Raw genomic sequence first — 23,115 nt, forward strand, 5'->3', positions numbered from 1 at the left:
ACTGGTGAAAGGCAGTTTGCGCGCTACAGTTATTTCCCTTGATATGAAAAGACAGAGAAAAAAAAAGCACTGCTGAGCGGAAAGACTGCAGCGACTTGAAAAACGAATGAACAAAATGTTCGCCGTGAAAAATGTGTTGCCAACGGCAGGCTATACACTGCCTACAAACTTAGGAGCAAATATTGCGGTAGAAGCCATCGGCAGCAGGTAAGTCACAGAATTATCCGCAACGAGGTCTAAAGCAGTGATGTTTCATTACGTGAATTTTCACTTACTCAGAGATTTTCAGAGAGTAAGAACTGACGAAATAAGAACTTTTAAAGAGTGCCCTCGTTTTCAAGCTGCTGCATAGAAAATGAGCATGTAATAGAGATTTTTTGTTCTAATTTAGAAAGCCTTTCGTGGAACATCACTAGCCTGAAAGCTGCTGAAATAGACAGTACCTAAATAAAAGGAAAAGGCATGAATTTTGATTTCTAGATACGAGCGAGTAATATCGATTTTATTTTATTCCAAGCGCACAGTCCGTTTCACCTCGTGCAGGGGGTTCCACAGTCCACACGACACAAAAGCGATCATGCAAGAGCTAGAATGGGACACAAGATAAAAATTAAATCCGCTCAACCTCAAAGGCTGGCGCTTTTATAGGCAGGCGCTCTTGGGGCAACGCAGAGAGGTGGGCCCTACAGCGCTGTGAGCTCAACTGAAGAACAATATGGCAGCATCTACATTCACGGCGTTGGACTACGTGGTGCTGATTGGACTTCTGGCACTGTCGGCTGGCATCGGCGTCTTCTTCGCCTGGCGCGATCGCCGAAGGAAATCCAACAGACAGTTCCTGACGGCCAACAAGGAGCTGGCGTGGCAACCGGTGTCGGTGTCCATGGTGGCCAGCTTCATTTCAGTCACTTCCGTCCTCGGGTTCCCATCGGAGGTGTTTGCGCGTGGCTCGATCATATGGACGGGAGCCATATCTTCCTCTCTGGCTGTTCTTATGGCTGCGTACGTGTTTCTCCCCATGTACTACAACATGGACATCACCAGCATTAACGAGGCACGTGTAGCATCTCCATTTCTTTAATATGAATTTTTCCCTTCTATCTATATAATTTATTTCTATTTATTTTATTATTAGTGCCCTATGTACGCTCTAGCAGAACATTGAGGCTCCGATACACTTCTCCAAAAGTATACAAAAGCGCAATGACGCAGCTTGGCAGCAGAGGTGGAAAGGCTCAAATTTCTGGAAGAAAAGCGTTCAATAAATTCACCAGGAGGCTGTGCATAGCATAGCGTTAAAAGATAAGAATTCGAGATGTCGGCGGCTGCCTCGAAGAATTAATGCCACGGTTTTCAGATAAGAACAACAATGAATAAACCTCTGGTATGGCGGCAGAACATCTCGTTACTAGCAATTAAAGCTAGGATGGAAGCACAGCGGCATCAGAAAAGTTCTCCTGAGGACCATTGGTGTTAACGGTGCCACGTTCAGCACATTAAGCGCCGGAATGGCTCCACAATAACCGTGGAGTGGAATCCTGAGATAATTTCGGTGATCTTTCCAAGCAGCGTAAAGAAAATCTTAGACATCGAAAATTTAGGCATCATACTTCATTTGTCAGTGTAGACGAATGCTTGAACTTTGCTGACGTCTGTGTACCCATTAAAATGCATTATGTAGGCATAAATTACGTGGCTTACGTACATCGTAAACTGCTTAAATATTTTCTGCGTTACTAACCCTGTGGAGAAAATCTCGTTTCAGCTCTACCACATTGACTGTGTATTTATCCTTGCAATATTAACTGATAGCACATTCAGTTGTTTCTTGTCTCTTACATGCCTTCGGTCGAGCATAAAATTCTAGGCAACCACACATATAGTGAACAATCAAAATAATGCGAACACTACTCGATCTTTAGCGTGCTTAAATGCTACTCACGAGCGCTGTGATCGGAGCGCTTTGTGACACACAGACGGGCACTTTGTTAGTTTTTTTTTGTTACTCATATCTAAGTCAGCCTTCTACTGTGTCGGTAATAAAAATTATGAAAATACAGACGAAAGCTCAGCTTCTCGCATGCCTCGAGAGTCGTTGCTCTAAACAACGAAAAAGCATGAATGGACATAAACGTTTTATCCTCCCCAGTACTTGGAGAGGAGGTTCAACTCAACCGCCGTCAGAAACATTGCGTCTGCTGTTTTTATCGTACAAACGGTGAGTACCCTCATCAAGTGTTGTCATTTATCATCTCATAATCAGAACGTATTGCGTTTGTGTCAGTCCTCACTGTCATTTGGAGGTTAAATAGCGAACGTAGCAAAATAAAAACGATGGATAATCCTCGCTGGGCCGCAGTGGTTCGTTTATGCGCAACGCTCTAGAAGGGTGGAGGCTTTCGTTCCTCGCTCAGGGAGGATCGGGAGAGGGTCGCGAGGCCGCCATTGTTTCTATCAGCTACATCTTTTGTGCAAGGCTCACACTTTTTTTTTATTAGAAGCAAAGCTGCAGTCTCCACGGAGCCCTTATTCAGTACGCACCCTTTAAGAAGAGCAGCCACCAACTTGTTAGTTTACACACAAACGCTTTTGAGCACGGGACTTGCTGTCTGCAGACAAAATGTTTTGGGATGAATAAAAAATAACTTCTGCACATAAGCGAGCTAGTTCTCTCTGCCAAGTTTAGGAGAGCACATTGAGAAGCTCTCTGAATGATTTTGAGGTTTCCACGACGAAATCGAAGTAGTTTGAACGGCTGCTTCAATAATACCATAACGCCATTTTTACTTTTATCTTCAGAAATTTCTTTGGAGAACTGCAGCTGTGAGGAAAGTTACTGCGTGAACTATCGGCCTTTGAAACCTGTGGCACTTTATTTAGTTATAATCGTTACCTTGCATTCCCCATTTCTCCCCCGATCCGTACTGCCACGAGCATTTCCATCGATCCATCCTGTAGATCATTTTTCGATCTCCCCGAAGCATTTCTTATGTCTGCATAGAGTAAGTTGATAGTGTATATCGAACCAATATCTCGAACCAATCTGTAATTAAAATTTTCTATTAAGAGCCCCTTCTGTCATTAAAGTTTCTCCTATCAGGGCAAGAAGACGCTCATTTTCTGCTCAAGCTTGTATTCCGTAAGCATCAATTGAATTACTGCTTTCATGTTTCAGCTCTTCTATACGGGGGTTGTGCTGTACGGACCTGCTTTGGCTTTAGGATCAGGTATGGAAATTTTCTGCGCTCATGCGAAATTTTCTCAGCTTTCTGAAAAAAAAAAAAAACGTTCCTCATAAACTCCGCACCTCGGCTCGTTTAAGCTATGCGTAAAGACTTCTCCGCTTGTGCAACTAGCGTACAAAACTTCCCGAAGAACAACAATTTGTCTCCTCGCAATAAGTTTGCATGAAGCCGCTACAGAGTTCCTGCAACATCGCAACTTTGTTAAGCGGAATTTTGTTTGTTACTTCGCTCGTCAATAAACTACGACCGCTACGCCTTCTTTTCCCGCCTATCTCTTCTGTCAGACATGTGGAAGTGATCGATAAAACTTTTCAGCGGCTCGTCGAGCATATGCTGTTTCAGATTTCCTAGCTGAGGACTACTTGGTTCATTAAAACAGCTCTGCATTTCTAAGCGCATCGTTTCTTCAATTCTAGTCAGTCATAATCAGTGAGACTGACTGAACAGGGGATCATGACACGGGCCAGGTGATCTGCAGGCAATGGCAGACTGCACGCAGGGATAACGGAGTACATGGCAGGGCAGCTGGCAGCAAGAAACTCGTCCCTCCCCGTGCAACGCTTTTTCCGGGCCGCAGACCACCCCCTTTTTTCTTCTGTTTTAGTAAAAAACGACACATTTAATGGCAAAAAATAAATCGAATTATTCATGCCTAACGCACGAATCCAGCAGCACAATGCAGAGCATCGGTTCCCCTTTTTGTTGTGTCCAGTATGACATTACAACGGGGCACTTGGCGGCTGCTAAGTCGTGCTGTATAGTATGACCCTGCCGCCTACTTCGTCGCTTTATAAGAGTGTTAAAGACTTAGCTATTCCTTTCTACCTGCAGCTCTCATAGAAACAGCCCAGAAGAAAGTCTGGCGTGTAAATGTCCTTTGTCTCAGCATATCCAGCGCCTTCTAACGAATGGAATTGCACCACCAAGCACAGCTTTATACTGTCGTGGGCTAGGCCGAAAACACTATGCGATGCTCAGTGGTGCTTGACTAGATAAAGTTGGTCCCTCGCGCCCTTTAATTATCACACCACCAGTCTCGCGCTCTCCTCTGCGCCGGTCGATTGTTTATACCTAGGGTAGGTAGGTCATGGACCGTTAGGTGTGCTCATCGGGAATGATAGAGCAATCGTTTAAGCGACGCCACAGACAAGGAACGCTCTGTTGAGAAGGAAAAACAGCAGACAAGCGTCAGCTGCCGTACCGTCACGTTGTTGAAGGCCATTGGGCTAATTAAGCTATTAAAATGCACTGATCGCTATAGCAGGGAATGAAGAAGGTAAATAGATTTAGCGCCACGCACACACACTCTTAAGCAGACACTCAACCCGTACGAACACTGTCACTAATTCTTCTACCACCGCACTGGTCATGCCTAACCACTACTGCATCCTTTATGTTAGCGAGCTTCCTTATAGCACGATATTGGCGACTCGCCATTTGCCCGTAACAAATTCCCGGTTATTTTGGAGCCACGACCGGGTGGAGATTCTATGCACATTACGCGATAACACAGTCATTGTCATATACACGTCAGACAATTAAGTGTCCCAGAATTTCTTCTCCAAACCCTATAGGATTCGAACTCCCGAATACCTGTACAGGAACCTTGACCATAAAAACTGTGCAACAGGCTACTTAACAGACCATGGCTGCAGTGACACTGAAACAAAACACAAGGAGCTTGAGAAGGGAGACACGCAATACGGAGACACGGGACAAACGCAACCAATCGCATGCAGCGAAATTGTCCTCCTCGTTAGCAAGCCGGTATTTTGCCTCTTGAATGTCGGGCGCCGTACCATTATTCCTACTGCCTGTGTAGCCATCAGTTCTAAGCTGGTTTATTTTTGAAGGCCCCCCTTGTGAGAAGACGTCCAGATTCACCCAACACTCTGTATTTTCTCCTCTGCGTCGGTGCAAATACAGGGCTCTTGCTATGGTCTGTAATATTTACACATTGGCCCTTTATCTTGATATTATATGACGCGAAAATTGCCTTCGAAAGTCGTAGTTTTTTGTTTTCTTAAAGCCTTTGCTTACAAAATTAGACGGTAGGTGAATTTTAAGGCACTGTTTTTTTTTGTAGCTGATTACTACAAGCCTTTCCCATTTTTAATTTCGAGCTATTGACCAGAGGGCTTCAGCCGCAAGCCGAAAAATGAAGCCAATACGCGCTTTCTATTTCCTTAGCTTCTGCTCACCGAGCAGTCAGACTTCTAAGAAGCGACAGTGAGGAAAACCAGGGTTGGGGATTATAGCGGAATGGCCGAGTAGTAGGAGGTTCTTTTCTGACTGTCGTCATAAGATTTGACAGAAGTCGAAGTTGAGTTCGCTGAAGGTACCTGCAAGCGTCCACGAAGTATTGTGTCACGGGTGATGTGACGACAGGATGGTCGCAGACAGAAGACAGCTACGCTGGTGAAGAACTGTCCACGAGGCTTGCGGTAGCGAAAGCAGTGAGTGCGCTGGACTGTCGGCGAGTTAAGAATGGCCGTCGCTTTCAACCGTGCTCAATTTAAAGGCGTATTTCAATGGGCAATCCGGTGCAAGTTTTCTTGCTCCACTAAACAAAGGAGCGTATTTCAGTTGATAGTTTGGATTCACGTCCTCAGTTCGGATTGGACAGCAATAGTACCAACTCTCTAGACTCCCTGAAGTAGACTCAATGAACATCTTGTTCCTTTGAGGATTCAGAGAGCTGCCCCGGAACTACGATTAGAATATATGCCATAAAAGTGACGACAAAGATCCGAGATAATCCACCCTAAAACACCTAAAAAAATTACAGCACCACAGAAACAGTTCAACGCGGTTAAGACCATTTCAGACAAATCTGGTCGACTTTCACACGGCAAGCAAAATTTAAACAAAGTACATGTAAACTGCAATCATTAAAAAGTTCCGCGGCAATAGTTTGAATATTATTAACCACTTTCTCGGGGTAAGCACTTATCTCTTTAAAATCGAGTGCAGATTTTTTTTATTGCCATTGTCGTGTTGAAGTCTGCATGGACCCTGTGTTTCGCCTCTTTACTGCAGTGACCGGCATACCAGTGTGGTCGTCGATACTCTTGAACGGAGTGGTATGCACTTTCTACACCGCAATAGTAAGTGGCAGTTGAATATCCATGCGCGAAGTAGTGGAAGGTTAAAAACAGTTTTATGTAACATTTCGGTTCACGAAACTTAAACTTAATGATCTCGCTTACTTAGTTTTAAGCGCGTCCAGATCACTTTCTTTCGCAGAAATGCGCATACATTGAGATCGTTTGCATTTCGATCATTCTCACCGCGACTCGATGACGCCAACGATGACGCAATTCTTGGAATCCCGCTGGCTTTTCTTTGCCTGTTGGTTATTGTGTTTAAACTATTTACTTGTCCTCAGCCATGCCATCTCACAGCAAACAGCTTGGCTTGCTGGGTTTATACGACGTATATGTAAGCCAACGAGACGAAAGTGACATGACGTATAGTGTCACGCCACTGTATTGTCTGCACTGGGTGGTGTAATTCCTGAAAAGGTGGTGTTCGTAATGATAAACAAGTACATCTTCACGCCACGCAGTGGTTTGCTAGGCCGATAGTGCTTTGTCAGGGGTATTTCTCTCATTTCAAGCCCTTGATAAAAAGAAGGTAAATATTACCAATTGCTTTGACACCACTGCATACAGTGTATTCTGCAACAAAAACAAATACTGAAGTTCATTTTAGTCTTCCTTTTGCCTCGAAAATGTAGTGTGCCAAACAGAATGCTGAAGATTCGGGGGCTTGAGAAGTGCTCAGAAGAACGGGTTTTAATGGGAGCGGGAACATCATTTTTATTGCTTTTCATAACCTCTTATAGAGTGTACATAAAGCTCCAGGAGGAAACCACAACACACCGTACCTGAAGACAGAACCTGAGGACAGCGATAGTACGCACGCAGAGCTGTACAATGTGAAATATGGAGGCGCCTGTCCCCTTCTTCAGTCTTTGTCTTAACATTAAGGGAGAATAATTCGCTTAACAAAAATAATTCTCGTGGGAATGTTGGGCGTGAATGCCTCATAGGACGTTAAAAGCATTGGCGAGCGCCTTTGAACGTCATGGCGCCGCCGGACGTCCGTTGAGCTCATCCCGTGTATGTAGTCGAATTTAGGAGCGCGCGGGCGGGCTTTGTTACTTATTGTACCTTCAGAATACAATTATACATTACAGAGGGAGCTGCAAAACTAAAGCAAATAATACAAAATAAACTTTAAATATAAATTATAGTTTACCAATTGACAGCAAAAAAGATTCAAAGCAAGTTCGAAGAGAAATGCACGGAAGGCTAGGTAAGCGAAAAATAATTTTTCAGTGTGTGTCCGATAGGTAGGCAATAAGAAAAATGCGGCGCACAGGAAAAACAACTGTGTAACAAAAAATAGTTCGAATGGAAGCAATAAATTAGGATACAAACCTTTGTAATGCAGTTATAAAGGCGCCAGTACCAATAATGCTCGTTAGTGATGCGGACCAAGATATTCCAAGATTTGACAGTTAGAGGGAAAAACAAATAGGGGTAGGTGACAGTGCAGAAATCCGGAATGTTTACCGCTTGACACTTGGTAGAGCCATAGTGAAATGTATGGAGGCAGTTCACCCAACGATTGGATAAAATTTGGTTATAGTGACATATTTGATAGAAAAGACACAGACGAAAGAGTTTTAAGAGAGCGGAAAATAGCGGTAGACGGATGAACGCTTTCATTTAATTAACAATGCTGTCTTCTGGTAATTGTATAATATGATCCGGGCTGAGCAATTTTGCATTCCTCTAACAGTTTCATGAGAGTGACATGCCAGAGGTCACGAACAGATAACGCCTATGCGCCTTAAAGTGCTAAATTCGAAGTCACGTCTGTGTTGCGAGTTCAGGATAATGGGAAGATGAGGGGGCGGGGTGTTAAGAAAGCAGGACCTCTGTGACGTCTTGAATGATACAGACGGACACGGAGCGTTGAGCTTGTACCACGACAGAGCACAGAAAAGCGTGCAGTATGAGGATTGCATTTGCGCCGTGCCTCCATTTATTCAACCATTTAGAGTTCTCGCAGCATGCGTCATGTGTTGAAATGCATCGCTACGCCTAACTGTGACGACTAGTTTTATTTGCGACTTTATTATGTGTTTGATTTGTCTATATCAGGGTCTTTATATGGCAAACACACCAGAGTTTACATTTGATCCTGCACGATTTTTTCAACAAAAAAAAAATGTATGGCTCTTTATCTGAGTGTCGGAAGGTAACTACCCGCAGTTCTTTTATTCGAGGGTGGGGATAAAGAAAAGAATTTCAAGTCATGTGACAGCCCTTTGCATTTTCCAAATGAGTGCAAAACTGGGCCTCATCAAAAAGCTTACAAAAATAGTACTTGAAGAAGCATCGCACTTTGGTACCAATAATAAACTGCTAGGACAAAATTTTTATATATTGTAGTTCTTGAGTTTTGCCCGAAATATATCATATTTACAAAATGTTCACAAAGCATACGCGACATTTCTCAGCAGTATAAAGAGCTTCATCGGCTGTCTATAGGACATGCGCTGCTTGGAAAAATATTTGAGCTTCAATTATGCGTATTCAGCATTTAGTATATATGCCTATTCAGTATAAATTCTATAGTGAGGTGTTCCGAGTGAAAAATGTTAAATGCGGCATGTTACGTAGTTGATACAGTTGTAATTATGTTCAGCGGCTCTTATCGCAGTCTTTTTGTTTTAGACGAGAAAAATTATTAAAGGTTGACCGCCATCACCGGTGTTGACCGTTGTCCCGCAATATTACTGCACTGCACGACACTGCACCTGCGCTACTCATAATCCTAATCTTCTATGCACTCACAATTACAGGCGTTCGTGCTGCCCCACCTAGTTCGTAGCCAGTCCCAGTGCTTCTCGCATGCTGTGTTTACAGAAGCAAGTGGCGTGTGGTATCAAGTGGCGAATTACCAGAGGGACAGCAGCGTGGGTCGGGAACAAGCGTCGTATCTGGCGTAGTCCATTGGAAGCGTTACTTGGTGTAGGACATTGTAACCCATTACAGTCTATTACATTAAGCTAGACCGCAATCTCAGAAACTTCGATGTTGAAGAAAAATTCTTCCTGGTCTATTACCCACTGGACTGAACCTTAACCCTTCTAAAGCCTGGCCCTGTTATCTAGCCGGTGACCACCGCCCGGACAAGGGCAGTCTCTCTACCAAGTGAGCTAACCAAAACGGCTAGAAAATGGCAGCGTGAGTATAAATCCCTTAGCAACCTCAACCTTCAACTAAGAAGCTTCTGATAAATCTGTGCAGTTTTCCTATGTCACTGTATGTGTGTGCTCAGTTGGACAATAATGAGTACATCATCAGCAACAGCAGCAGCAGGAAGCTTACTACGTCCACTGCGGGACAAAGGCCTGCCCCATATCTCACCAATTAACCCGGTCCTGTGAAAGATGCGGCCACCCCACAAACTTCCTAGTCTCATCCGCCTGTCTGACGACTTTCTGCCTCCCACCTGGCTCCTTAATTTAATTGACCTCGTTGTGGCGCTTTAGATGATGCTGCCTCATCTTGACTTGCTATATCCGATTGTTTCCCCAGATATATTCCTCTGTTTCTAGTCCCCATCGAGCTTATTCGCACCTTCACTTCTTTCGGCAGGGCGGCATCAAAGCGGTCGTGTGGACAGACGTGGTCCAAATGATTCTCATCTACGCCGGATACATCATGGTCATCGTCTCCGTAAGTGCAAGGCTTTGCACAGTGCAGGGCTCAGCGAACCTCCTCTTTAGGTTCAGCGCGTAGCTGTCTCAAGAGAAACCCACCGCGTTGTCTCAGTGGTTTTGGTGCTCGGCTGCTGACCCGAAAGACGCGGGTTCGATCTTGGCCGTGGCGGTCGAATTTCGATGGAGGCGAAATTCTAGAGGCCCGCGTACTGAGCGATGTCGGTGCCCATTAAAGAACCCCAGGTGGTCTAAATTTCCGGAGCCCTTCACTACGGCGTCCCTCATAGCCTGAGTCGCTTTAGGAGGTTAAAACCCCATAAACCAAACCAAACAAATCAGTCTCAAGAGAGCAACGCCCAACTCTATTTCGCACATCAGTGTTCTAAGCAGGCGGCATGGAGAACACGATAGAGAGCACACACAGAGAGCACACACATCGTCTATCCCTATCGTCATCAGGTACCCCGGAACATTCCTTTTTCGCGTACATGCTATGGCCAACAAAGAATTGCACACACGCTGCCAAGCATTCTTAACCGCTTCCACTCGGAAGGCGTGGATGTGGAAAGACTTAAAAACAACCGCATTTCACTGATATCATCATGTCATAGTGAAGATTTGTGATGTCAAGAGAAATAATCAATGTGGATAAGTTTTTCATTTCATTGAAATTATTAGTGTTTTCGCATTAGACAGATGCGTTGCGTATGTATGTCTCTCTTCCATGTATATTTGTCCTAATCTTTCATTTTTTTATTTCTTTTTTCCCTGTGCCTTTGTAAACTTATAGGCTTTGAAACCTGTAGTCTTGTATGCAGTATTTATTCTTTTTTTTCTGTAATCTTGTGACGGGATATATGCAAGTTGTTACTGTTGCCTTTGCCTTTGGGGGATGGAGCGATGTGAAGCTGTGTTAAAAGAGCTTTTTCTCCACCCTCCCTTTTCATTTCTTGTGTGGAATAAATAAATGTTCAAATTCAAATTCAAATTCATACGAATCTAAACGTTATTGCGATAAACATCGCTTACGGGACGCTTAATTTCCAAGGAAGCCTGCTGACTTAGTCTACTTCATGGTGTGGCTGTGTGGGGGTCCTTAAAAATATAGTGATCCTTGTGATGAAGCCAAACGTTTTTTGCAGGTCCTCTGGAGGCAATGCATTAAAAATCCTTGCAGCCTCATCACAATACTCGGTAATGCATTAGAGCAGCACAGGAGTTGTGGGTGATCTGTGTGTGAAAGTACTGCTGTTTCTGATATCTTTGTGCATACGGAAGTATTGAAGCGGCTCTCACAGCTGGATCTTGTGGAGATTAGATCTGCGCTTCTGCTTGGATAGTTACACCTTTGGGCGTTGGCGGCGCCTGAGGCGAGTTAGGACAACGTGTACCGAGTACCTTAATTGTCCTTTACGTTTAAAATAGCTTCGCTGTAATTATATGAACATTTGTTTTGATAATTGCGGCAAATATGCGAAAAAAATTAGGAAATGCAGAATGCTTACTTATTAGTTAAATTTCTCAGGAGTAACAATCATACACGGCCATGCAGCCCTTTCCATTTTTACTTTCCGGGCGTGCCTCATATAATTAAATTAGCCAGTGGTTTCTGAGGTGCCGTGGGCAAACAATACGGTGGAAATTTTCGTGCTATTTATGTAGATTCAAAAAGTGCGGAACGAATGTTACCAAGCGTTCGAAGGTAAGGACTGGCACTCTGATACAATCAAGGCGCAGAGGGAAGTGCTTACGGCAATGGCCACTGCGCATAGAACGCGTACATAGGAGCTGTGCGCAATAATGTGGCCTTCACGTTCGCTTTGCCACGGCACACAAGCTGTCTTAAAGATATTTTGTACACGAGACATATGATCACGTTGGGGTCTAACGAAATGAGGTGGGGAATCGCCCAGCCCGCAAACTTCAACACCGAGCGCCAGAGATCCCCTGGCCACATCCATCGACATGAGCCAGCATTATCCTTTGCAAACGTGCAACAAGTGTTGACTGCCGCAACTTTACAGGATCTCTTCGGGCTCTCTCAGTTACTGAGAAGTTTCTCACTATCCTCGCGCTGTGCGCTCTTCGGCGCATCCTCCTGCATACATTTTTCACCCCTGCACGTTCTTTCCTCTATTGGCTCCCCCACTTACCTGCATGCTGCGATGGCGCCCAATACTACGCTAACTTAGAGCTTTCCTTTCTTGTTCCGGCTCCGTTGCCATTCAGTTCTCCCATTAATCATACTTCTCTTCAGTAACATGGTGGACACGGCTAAATTAGGACCAGTTGACGGACCAGCTGGCCTTAGTGAGTCGGACGCAGGAGATCCTCGACGCTTAGTTCCGCGTCACAATAAAGCGTTTACAACGCTGTTTGTTAAGGCGAAGGTTCCCGGCAAACACGCAGTATTGCTTGTCGTGTTCGTCGCCAAAGACTATCAGCTGTCACGACAGCACACCGCGCACGTAATCGGTACCTCGCGCCTCACGCTTAATTCATCGTTACCGGGTGGTTCAGCGTTCAGCGTCGCACTCTGAACGCCGAACTTATGCGGGATGACTGCTCGACGGATAACAGCCCTGTCGCAACGAGCATATAGCCGCAATTTGAGCTTGAGATTATAATATTGTCACGGAGTTCTCACGGAGAGACGCTTCAACAGCTGGAGTCGGCAAGAGGAGACGGTAATGGCGGCCGATCCGTGATAGCACGATCGCAACCTCATCGTCTTCGCGGACAGCTTGCGCCACCTGGCAACACTAGGTGGCATTATTCCCCCCTCCGAAAAAGAAGGGCATCGCAGTGGGGCCGCCAGCAGCGTAGGAAAACGGAGCACACACAGAGTCACAACGGAGGGCCGCTAAGCCGTTATCGGGCATAGTACGGCTTAAGCCGCACAACGTGCACAATGTCAGAGCTGTTGGGCTGTCGACGTCTCGGTTGCGCGGCACCGTCGGGAACCACTTCATAGGTAACATCACTGATACGCCGTAGCACTTTATAGGGGCCAAAGTACCGGCAGAGTAGTTTCTCGGACAAGCCCTGGCGGCGGACAGGTGTCCACACCCAAACTTGTTCACCGGGATTGTAGTCGACCTGTCGATGTCGAAGGTTGTAACGGCGCGCATCAGTGCCCTGCTGCTGGCCGATGTGTACGCGGGCAAGCTGACGGGCTTCTTCAGCGCGTTGGGCAATTTCATGAACATCGGGTGCGAGTTGGTCGTCATCGAGGCATGGTAGCATCGCGTCAAGCATGCTCTGGACTTCACGTCCATATACAAGACGAAAGGGAGTAAAGCGTGTAGTCTCCTGGAGGGCCGTGTTGTACGCAAATGTGACGTACGGTAGCACCTCATCCCAAGTTTTGTGCTGAACGTCTACGTACATTGACAGCATGTCCGCAATGGTCTTGTTTAAGCGTTCGGTTAGCCCATTGCTCTGCGGATGATAAGCTGTGGTCTTGCGATGGCTAGTGCAGCTCAACGTAAATATATGGTCAATTAGCTGCGCTGTAAACGCTGTGCCTCTGTCGGTAATAACGCACGAAGGGGCTCCGTGCCGCAAGACGATGTTTTGCATGAAAAAGTCGGCGACCTCTGAAGCTGTGGCACAGGGTATCGCCTTGGTCTCGGCGTAGCGAGTCAAATAGTCAGTAGCGACTATGATCCACTTGTTTCCTGAGAGTGACAACGGAAAAGGACCGAGAAGGTCCATTCCTATTTGATCGAACGGAGAGCGGGGTGTAGTAACGGGCTTGAGAAAACCCGCCGGCTTAAGCGGTGGCGTCTTCCGGCGCTGGCATTCACGGCAGCTTTTTACGTACCTTTGGACATCGTCCGAGAGTCCGGGCCAGTAGTACATGTTGCGTATCCTGGCGAGCGTCCGGGAAAAACCCAGATGGCCTGAAGTGGGCTCGTCGTGGCATGCCAATAAAATGTCGGCGCGAAGATCGGCCGGAAGTACCAGAAGGTAAGCTTTTTCTTGGCCTCTCGAGTTCTTCTTGTATAAGATACCTTCGCGCAAACAGAAAGAGCCGAGACGTCGAGCGAAGTGTCGTGGTAGAGGCATGGCGTGACCTTCAAGGTTGTCAATCAGCGGTCGGAGGTCCGTGTCAGCCCGCTGCCGGGCTATTATGTCCGATGCATTAAGTATACCGAGGAAACCGCTGTCGTCGTCGATTTCGGGACCGGAAGAGTCGAGTGGTGCACGCGACAGCGTGTCGGCGTCTTCGTGTTTACGGCCCGACTTATATACGATGGTAATGTCGAATTCTTGGAGCCGTAAACTCCAGCGGGCCAATCGTCCAGACGGGTCTCGCAAATTAGCCAGCCAGCATAGGCAGTGGTGGTCGGTTACGACTTTGAATGCGCGGCCGTAAAGGTAAGGGCGAAATTTCATGGTGGCCCATACGACAGCAAGGCATTCCTTCTCTGACGTAGAGTAATTGCGTTCGGCGCGGGAGAGAGTACGGCTAGCATAGGCTATAACTCTCTCAATGCCCTCTTGGTGTTGGACAAGGACAGCTCCAAGACCGATATTGCTGGCGTCGGTGTGGATCTCGGTGTCGGCCTCTTCGTCGAAGTGTGCAAGAACGGGAGATGTCTGAAGGCGTTGGCGGAGCGAAGAGAAAGCCGTCTCTTGGTCTATTGTCCAAACGAAGGAGGTGTTGCTCCTGGTGAGGCGCGTCAACGGCTCTGCAATCTTTGCGAAGTCCGCAATAAACCGTCGGTAATATGCACAGAGACCCAGAAAACGCTGGACAGCTTTCTTGTCAGTCGGAGTAGGAAAATTGGCGACGGCGGCTGTCTTGTCAGGGTCGGGTCGAACTCCGTCGGCGCTCACAACGTGACCGAGGAACCTGAGCTCTGTGTAACCGAAGTGGCACTTCTGGGGCTTCAGCGTAAGGTCAGCGGAATGGAGGGCTCTGAGGACAGTTCGCAGGCGCACGAGATGCTGTTCAAAAGTTTCTGAAAAAACGACAACGTCGTCCAGGTATACAAAACAACTTTGCCACTTGAGGCCGGTGAGGACTGTGTCCATCATCCGTTGAAACGTCGCTGGCGCAGAGCACAAGCCAAAAGGCAGCACTTTGAATTCATAGAGGCCATCTGGTGTAACGAAGGCAGTTTTTTCGCGGTCCCGTTCGTCCACTTCAATTTGCCAATAACCGCTCTTCAGGTCAATGGATGAAAAGTACTTAGCACGCCGTAATCTGTCCAGGGAGTCATCAATGCGGGGCAACGGGTAGACGTCCTTTTTAGTCACATTGTTTAATTTACGGTAGTCCACGCAGAATCGAAGTGTTCCATCCTTCTTTTTAACAAGGACAACAGGCGAAGACCACGGGCTTTGGGAAGGTTGAACTACACCGTCGTCAATCATCTCCTGAACTTGCTTTTGGATTACTTCCCGTTCTTTGGCGGAAACACGATAAGGCTGCTGGCGGATAGGGCGAGCGTCGTCATACGTAATGATCCGGTGTTGCGTTAGGGGCGTTTGACGAACTTTCGACGAAGAAGCGAAACACTGTTTATACTCCAATAGCAAGTGCTCTAAGGCCAGGCGCTTTCCTTCGGGGAGGTTGCAGTTGATGTCGACATTCAGAACAGATTGGTCGTCAGTGGCGCGCGATGATTGGTCGTCAGGGGCCGCTGCCGCGAACGCAAAGCAGACCGGAACATCCACAACCGCTTCAGCGGTAGCGATCGCAGTTCCAGAGAAAAGGTGCCGGTGCTCTGGAGAAAAATTTGTAACAAGGATCGCAGACCGGCCAGCGCGAATTGTTAGTAAGCTTCGAGCGGCGCAGATGCCTTGAGTCAGGAGGAGCGAATGATTAGCCTCGGCGACTGCTTCAGCGTCGTGCAACTCAGCACAGGCGACTTCAATCAAAACACTGCTACGGGGCGGAAGTGTGACGCTGTCGGCGAAAACGCGAAGTGCGGCACTGCGTTGGCAGGAGTTGTCGAGTTCGGCGGCTTGCTCTGTGGAAAACATGACGATTCGGTTGCGCAGATCGATAATTGCTCCATACTCCCGCAGAAAGTCGATGCCGAGGATTAGGTCCCGAGAACACTCGCCCAGGACGATGCAGCTGACGACGAACGTGGACTTGCTGATCTGAACGCGAGCAGTGCACATACCCTTGGGCGTAACCAGATGACCGCCGGCAGTTCGAAGGTGCGCGCCAGGCCAAGGGGTAATCACTTTTTTCAGAATGGTCGCCAGTTGTCCACTTAAGATCGAATAATCGGCCCCGGTATCAACTAATGCGCTTACTCTGCGACCATCGATAAAAACGGGTATTTCTAAAGAAACGCGGTTTTTTAACTCTGGTGATGGCGTCGGCGGGTTTTTGTCGGATTGTAGCGGCGACGACGGGAGGTCTTCAGCACAGCGCCCCCCAGCGACCTCGCCCCCGAAGGTCGCGGGTTTCAGTTTTCCCGACGAGGACTTGGCGATCGGCCCGGTGCCGCTCGCGAGAAGCCGGGAGGTGTCGGGGAAGAGCGCCTCGGTGAGGGTGAGCGCGACTGCCGCTGCGCTCGGGATGGATTGCGCTGGTCCGCAAGGAATTCTTCAATTTCAGGGGGTCGTTCACCTTGACGGGGTCTCGGTGAGTCGGTGCGGAAGCCTTGGATGCCGATGCGTCGGTAATAACAATTTCGATAAAGATGACCTGGCTCTCCGCAGTGAAAACAGAGCGGTCGTCGGTTAGGTGTACGCCAAACGTCGGCCTTTCGGAGGGGTGCTCGACGATCCTCGAAGTACTGCACCGGTTGCACTGAGGGCCGCGGGGCTTGAGGCGTGGCGTGAATTGGTGGCGGCGAAGCGGGAGCCGGACGCCTTGCAACTTCGGCGTACGTCGGACGGTGGTAGTCCCCAGACAGAGGTGGTACGTCGACCACAGGAACAGGGCCCCGGAACGCCTGTTGCACCTCCTCTCGTACAAGAGCGGAGATGGAACCGAGCGCAGGCTGCGACGGGCTACAAAATTTGTGAAGCTCCTCACGCACGATTGTGCGAATAAGTTCCCGCAAATCATCAGGATGCTGTCCGATGGTGGCAAACGATGATGTGACTGCAGCAGCATGCACGGGCCGGTCGTAACTGGCGCAACGCTGTTGCAGGACCTTCTCCATCGTTGTGGCTTCCGAAAGAAATGCAGCAACTGTAGATGGTGGGCTGCGCACGAGGCCTGCGAACAGCTGCTCTTTGACGCCTCTCATTAAGTGCCGAAGTTTCTTCTCTTCAGGCATGGCAGGATCAGCTCTCCTGAAGAGCCGCGTCATGTCCTCGACGTACATTTGTACGCTTTCGTTCGGTAGCTGGACGCGGGACTGGATTGCCCGCTCCGCTCTTTCGCGGCGATCCGCGCTGGTGTAGGCCTCCAGCAGGCGACGGCGAAACTCTCGCCAGGAAGTTAGAACTTCCTCACGGTTCTCAAACCACGTGCGGGCGCCATCCTCTAGGCTAAAGTAGACGTTTCTTAGTTTCGCGGCGTCGTCCCACTGGTTATAAGCAGCCACACGCTCGAAGTGAAGGAACCAGTCCTCCACGTCTTCGAAAAGGTCCCCGTGGAAGGCCTTGGGAACCCGCGGGGTCTGCAAGGTATAGTGGGCAGGTGTAGCACCGGCAGCTTGCGTGAGAATACCGGTGGCTGGTATCATGACTGTCTCGAGTGGTCCAAGCTCCGGTGAAAGTCCCTGCAGCCTCCGGCTGAAGCGGTGTACCGGGGTGTCAATCGGCGCAGGGCTGGCGGCACGGCTCCCTGGAGGGGTTTCTTGCATGGGATACTCGTACCCAGCACCTCCACCAAATTGTCACGGAGTTCTCACGGAGAGACGCTTCAACAGCTGGAGTCGGCAAGAGGAGACGGTAATGGCGGCCGATCCGTGATAGCACGATCGCAACCTCATCGTCTTCGCGGACAGCTTGCGCCACCTGGCAACACTAGGTGGCAATATTGTTAGCTTATGTGGTTTGAAAGCGACTTCCTCCAGTAAGCAGATATCATCAAAACCGGCCAGAAAGAGAGCTCTGAGAAAAATGAAGAGACAGAAACTTGTTGACTTTCTGCCTTGTCCCGACCAGGAAGTCACCGCGGTGTGGTGAAGGCGGCATTTTTCTTGTTAATGCCAAGTATCACAGAAGAAAAGCGCCAGAAAGCTAAAGCTTCTGTGCACTACACAACCGCCTTGTGGTAGGCTGCAGGCCTGGTCCTGCCAGCTCCAGCAGAAGGCACGGTGCCTCGAAAGGCCAGCTTCGTCGGCACCGAGGCACCCTACCTGAAGGCAGTCGGCACTGCCGCCTTGAGATCTGCGCCCGCACTAGTGCGTCGGTGCCAGCCGCAGGCTCTACTTTTATTTCAAAGCTTTTATTTCGCATGCCTGACGAAGAGAGCTTAACCATAAGGGAGGAACCAGTAGCACGTTAAATGCTTTTACCGCACCTTTTCTGCATACTTAGCAATTCAAAATGTTGCTACACAATTTAATACATGAACAAAATTCTAAACGTAGTGATAATAACAATAATAATGTTAACAATAATGTGAATACCGTAACTGAACTTTCAGCTCAGGCACGCAGAAAATAAGAACAATTATGTGCCTAGCCGCAAAACGAGCGTCGAATTTTGTGAGTCACCCGAGGGCACAGAGTCCTAGGACAGAACCTTGTAGTCTTTGTTTAGTAAAAACTTGGAAATAAGAAGGCAAAAGGCATTATCTGCAGTTCGTACGCATTATGAGGTAGTGGGCTGCAAGGCATAAAACATGCTTCCTTCTGGTTCCATAAATATTTGTTTCCTTCATGGAACACTATTTTTACTCAGATCTCGCGTATAGGAATTGAGTGACCATTCTTTGCAATGCTACTTTCTTATGTTGAGACGTCCAAAAGATGCGTAGAGATGCCGCAGCTGCTGTGACTCCTGGGCCTCTATAGGTGACACTAATAGAGAAGTAAGCGGTCACATCGTCTTCATGCAACGGAGCACTCGTTACATAAATTTATCAACTGTATTTCTGCTACGCAGGGTGTGCACCATATCGGAGACTTCGGCACCATGTGGCAGAAAGCCAGCGACGGGGGCCGAATCCTATTTACGAAGTAAGGCTTTACATATGATGCCAAAGCAGCAATTCACGCTACATGTTAGTGCGCCAAAATTACGCATTAAAGCGGCACCGTGAATGCCATACACTGCATGTACTACAGCCGGCCAGTTCTTGAAAAGTATCGCCCGAGTGTAGAGCAAACGGCGGTGCTGCACTGTGTGACATCGTGGGGCAGCAAAACAATCTGATAATGACAAGCACCTGTTTATTTGATTCGTCAAGGTTCTCGTGTTGAGACATTACATGAGGTCTCATCTTACATGGGGCCTCATGTTAAGGAGGCCTTATATTACATGGGGTCTCATGATGAGACATTACATTACGAGCGAATGGGCGCATTTTCGCCCGCTTGGACACCTCGCTTCGTCACAAGCCACGATACGGCCGTTTGTTCGACACACTGGAAATACTGCACACATCATCTCGAATAATAGCCCAAAGCATATGACAGCAGTCTTGCGTGATCCCCCAATTTTGTCCTCTCTCCTATCCACACGCACCAATCACATGCCCGTGTGCTTTCGGTTTCTTTTCATATCGGTCTCTCAGAAATGTAAGTTTACTTCCGTCATGCTACCGACCACTTTTGACAAGATGGTTCCGGTACGAATGTTTTCATGTATATTTTCTTTATTTATCCCATTCTTCTTGCAATCACATTCTTGTAATCTTGAAATTTTTCGCACATTCCTGTAATTATGAAACCATGGCTTAATAGATAAATTCACGACGACGATGTAATTCCGCATCCTTGTAAAGTGTTTCATCGGGACTGGTCCACGAGGGGCGGTGGCGCCGAAGAAGTTGTCTGATCTTACATTGAAGCCCCTCATGAGAGTCAAGCCCTGGACAGTGAAAGTTTTTTTCCTCCTGCGCTGGTTCCAGCGAGCTGATGGTTCGCTGTGGATAGTGCAAGAACTCAACTTATAACTCATTTAAACAGAAAAAAGGCAGACGCCGACCAAAGGTTTTTGTCAAAAGAGACGTTTCGGCTTCCATACGGAAGCCTTGTTCTGTTTTGACAAAAACCTTTGGTCGGCGTGTCCCTTTTTCCTGTCGAAATGATTTACTTACTACCCGACCAGACGAGATTTCGTCAGACCTTAGATTTCATTCTTTTAACTCAACTTATAGCCAGTAGCATTGTGAGGTGCAGCGCAGCGCAGGTGCAGCGAGGACAAACTAGCCTCTGCTGCTAGCATATTTGCCTCCTGTCACTGACTCTGCGCGTGCATTGGAACCGATTGGGTGTGCCGAGCGACTGAGAAGCGTACGACATAAATGCATATACACCTCTAAGCTTCGGCGCCTTCACGGAGCATATGAACCGCTTTAGTTAATCTAAATGCTAGGGCAGGTCTCAACACTTCGGTGCTTCGTTAATAACTACTTGTGGTAATTCGTACAACGATGAAGACTACGCTGTGTTTTTGCTTTGCAACGGGTGCGAAAATAAAGGCATACTCGTTCGCTTACATGACTGGCTGACGCAATTTGTAGCTTTGGCCGCAAGACAAAAATGTTGTTACGGCAAAGTGAGAAATCTACAGATTTTAACTGTTTACCATCAGTTTTGTTGAAAAGATATCCTATCTTATCTGACCAAAAAGTTTTCATCAGAGCCTCTAGCAAATGGCAAGAGTATACGTGTGTAATGTAATACTGAATTACAGGGATCAACAAAGACAATATAAAATGTTTTGTAAAGAAGTGCAATCATTATAGAACCCATATTTTCACGTGGCGATGATAGATGATAACGCTTAAAAAATAGGCAAGAATTGTATTATATTATTCCACAAATCGGCAACATAACCATCAGCTTTTATTTAACAGGGAACCTTGGGGTTTTCAACAAATTTCAGGACGCGTATGTTCTTACCTGCCTCGCAGCTTCAGCCTGAGCCTGTACGAGACATACACTACATGGAACGTGCTCATCTGTGCGACGGTCAGCTGGATGAGCACTTACTGTGCCACCCAGACACAGGTGCAGCGTTACTCGAGCATCGGTTCGCTGCGGGACTCCCGAAGGCAAGCCCCTATAAACATCTTCGTAATGCCTTCTTGCTACGCTTCTTCACGTTCAGTTTGGTTGGTTGGTTGGCCTCAAATAAAGCTAGCACATACACACTACGGAGGAGTGGCCAAGGCACTGGAGGTTAATTGCCGGGAACAGGAACGTTTTGACGGGAAAAGTAGTAGTAATAGTATACAGGCCGACAGATTGGTAGCTGCATGGACATTTGTCGTCTTTCTGTTAAGGTCACCTGCTTCTTCACGTATCGTCGTGAATTTTTGGCGTATTTCAGCGCTATATAATATGGCAGTCGACTTTGTCATTGAACTGAGAGGCCCTTAATTTGATTCTGAATTTATTTTTTCGGGCTCATCGAAAAGAGGCCGTACTGCAATACGACTCAGCCAGTATGAACAGGATTGCGTCCTTAAGCCACTGGGTGCATTTTTGCCGGAAAATAAACAATGAAAACATATGGAGAACAAAGATAACACAGTTACGCTCCTACCATTTTACATGTAAGAACTGTTGATCAACTCAAGCGCGTGCCAACATTAAACGGGGACAAGGGTAAAAACAAGTTCTAATATGTTTCCTTTGCCTCAAAAGGCCTTGCTGAATCATGTTACGAAAACCAAGAGATCTCCTTCGTGACTTGGAATATATTCAAGAGGGAGACCCTGAAGAGCTTTACCAGCATTCGGCATAAAGAAAGAGCTACGGTACTGCTACAGTAAAGCATGTAAGAGTCAAATGAAATTCTGGACGTGCAGAAATGAGGCGCATTTTCTGGTGTGTGAACCCAAACATGGTTGAAGAAAAGAAGAAAAGAAGATTCGCCTTCTAATTCCATGTGTAAAGTAACCTTTTGTCGGCCTCGTAAAAAAACCCGCCCCAAACCATCACAGAAATGACGCACGAAGTGTCCGTCATCGAGACGAACCTCAACGCCCGGACTCCATAGTGCAACCGTTGCCCGGAACAAGTGCGCGCCATTTGCCCAGACTCGAGGAAAACTACCAACGACTTGCGGGAAGTCGTTCGACACGAACCGAGCCGACTGCAGCAGCATTTTCAGCCTCAAGCAGCCGATCTCCTGGATGCCGTGCGCGAAGAACTGCTCTATGGCAGAACGACCAAGATCCCGCACCGACCAAGAGGAATGCCCGCGGTACATCCACCACAATGAAGCCTCAAGTGAAGACTACCACGACGACAACCCCACCCAGCCTATAAATGACGTCGCTACCCAGGAGAACGACAACGACATGCCGCTGCCGAATTTCAAGGCCGACTTGCAATGCAAGCACAAACCATCGACCTTGTAGTAGCTGTTGATGGTAGCACGGCAACTGACGTGATAAATACAGGAGCGGACTACTCTGTCATCAGCGGACCGTTTTCCGCTTACAACAAAAAAGTGCTGACCACTTGGAACTGTCCACCAATCTGCACCGCTGGTGGCTACCTTGTTTAGCCGTCGGGACGATGTACCGCATGATTAACGGTAAGCGGACATACTTAATCTGCAACCTTAGGTCCTGTCACTCTTCTCCCGAGATGGGATCTTAGGCATTGGCCTGTTGGCTGACCATCCAGCATTCATTGAGCTTCACTTCGTCTATCATATTATCGATGGACGAGGCCGTGCCTCAAACTGGAACCCAGGAAGGTCAAGAAGCCCTCAATCTACTGGAGGAACAAGTGAGCGTCCCACCTCTGTCAAGCGTCATGTTCTCTGCGAGTGTCAAGAATGCCGACATTCAGGGTGTCATCGAGACTTTATCATCCTATCGAGGAGACTGTAATTCGAAGCAGAACTTATGCATTTTTTCGTTTATTAAAAACGTAATATTGCTCATACTAGTATAGGCATAAACTACAATGCGACTTAGCCGAGATAGGCGAGAGCGCTGGACTTGAATTATTGGGTGCATTTCTGCTGGAAACAAAACGATGAACATATACGTATGCAGGAACGAAGACTATA

The 23,115-nt window shown here is 47.5% G+C and overlaps 1 protein-coding gene across 1 annotated transcript in view; it reads left to right on the forward strand.

Moving 5' to 3' along the window:
- Nucleotides 1-244: 244 nt before the first annotated feature.
- The window catches only part of LOC144097765 (sodium-coupled monocarboxylate transporter 1-like), a 35,551-nt gene continuing 12,680 nt past the window's right edge, over nt 245-23,115 (forward strand). Inside the window, exons 1-7 of the mRNA XM_077630402.1 lie at nt 245-1,054; nt 2,150-2,218; nt 3,176-3,227; nt 6,285-6,352; nt 9,923-10,003; nt 19,024-19,097; nt 20,999-21,139. Coding sequence (XP_077486528.1) covers nt 716-1,054; nt 2,150-2,218; nt 3,176-3,227; nt 6,285-6,352; nt 9,923-10,003; nt 19,024-19,097; nt 20,999-21,139 — 824 coding nt within the window. The 5' untranslated portion in view covers nt 245-715. The remainder of the gene's footprint in view (nt 1,055-2,149; nt 2,219-3,175; nt 3,228-6,284; nt 6,353-9,922; nt 10,004-19,023; nt 19,098-20,998; nt 21,140-23,115) is intronic.

Source organism: Amblyomma americanum, chromosome 7 (assembly GCF_052857255.1).
Source record: "Amblyomma americanum isolate KBUSLIRL-KWMA chromosome 7, ASM5285725v1, whole genome shotgun sequence".
Lineage (NCBI taxonomy): Eukaryota > Metazoa > Arthropoda > Arachnida > Ixodida > Ixodidae > Amblyomma > Amblyomma americanum.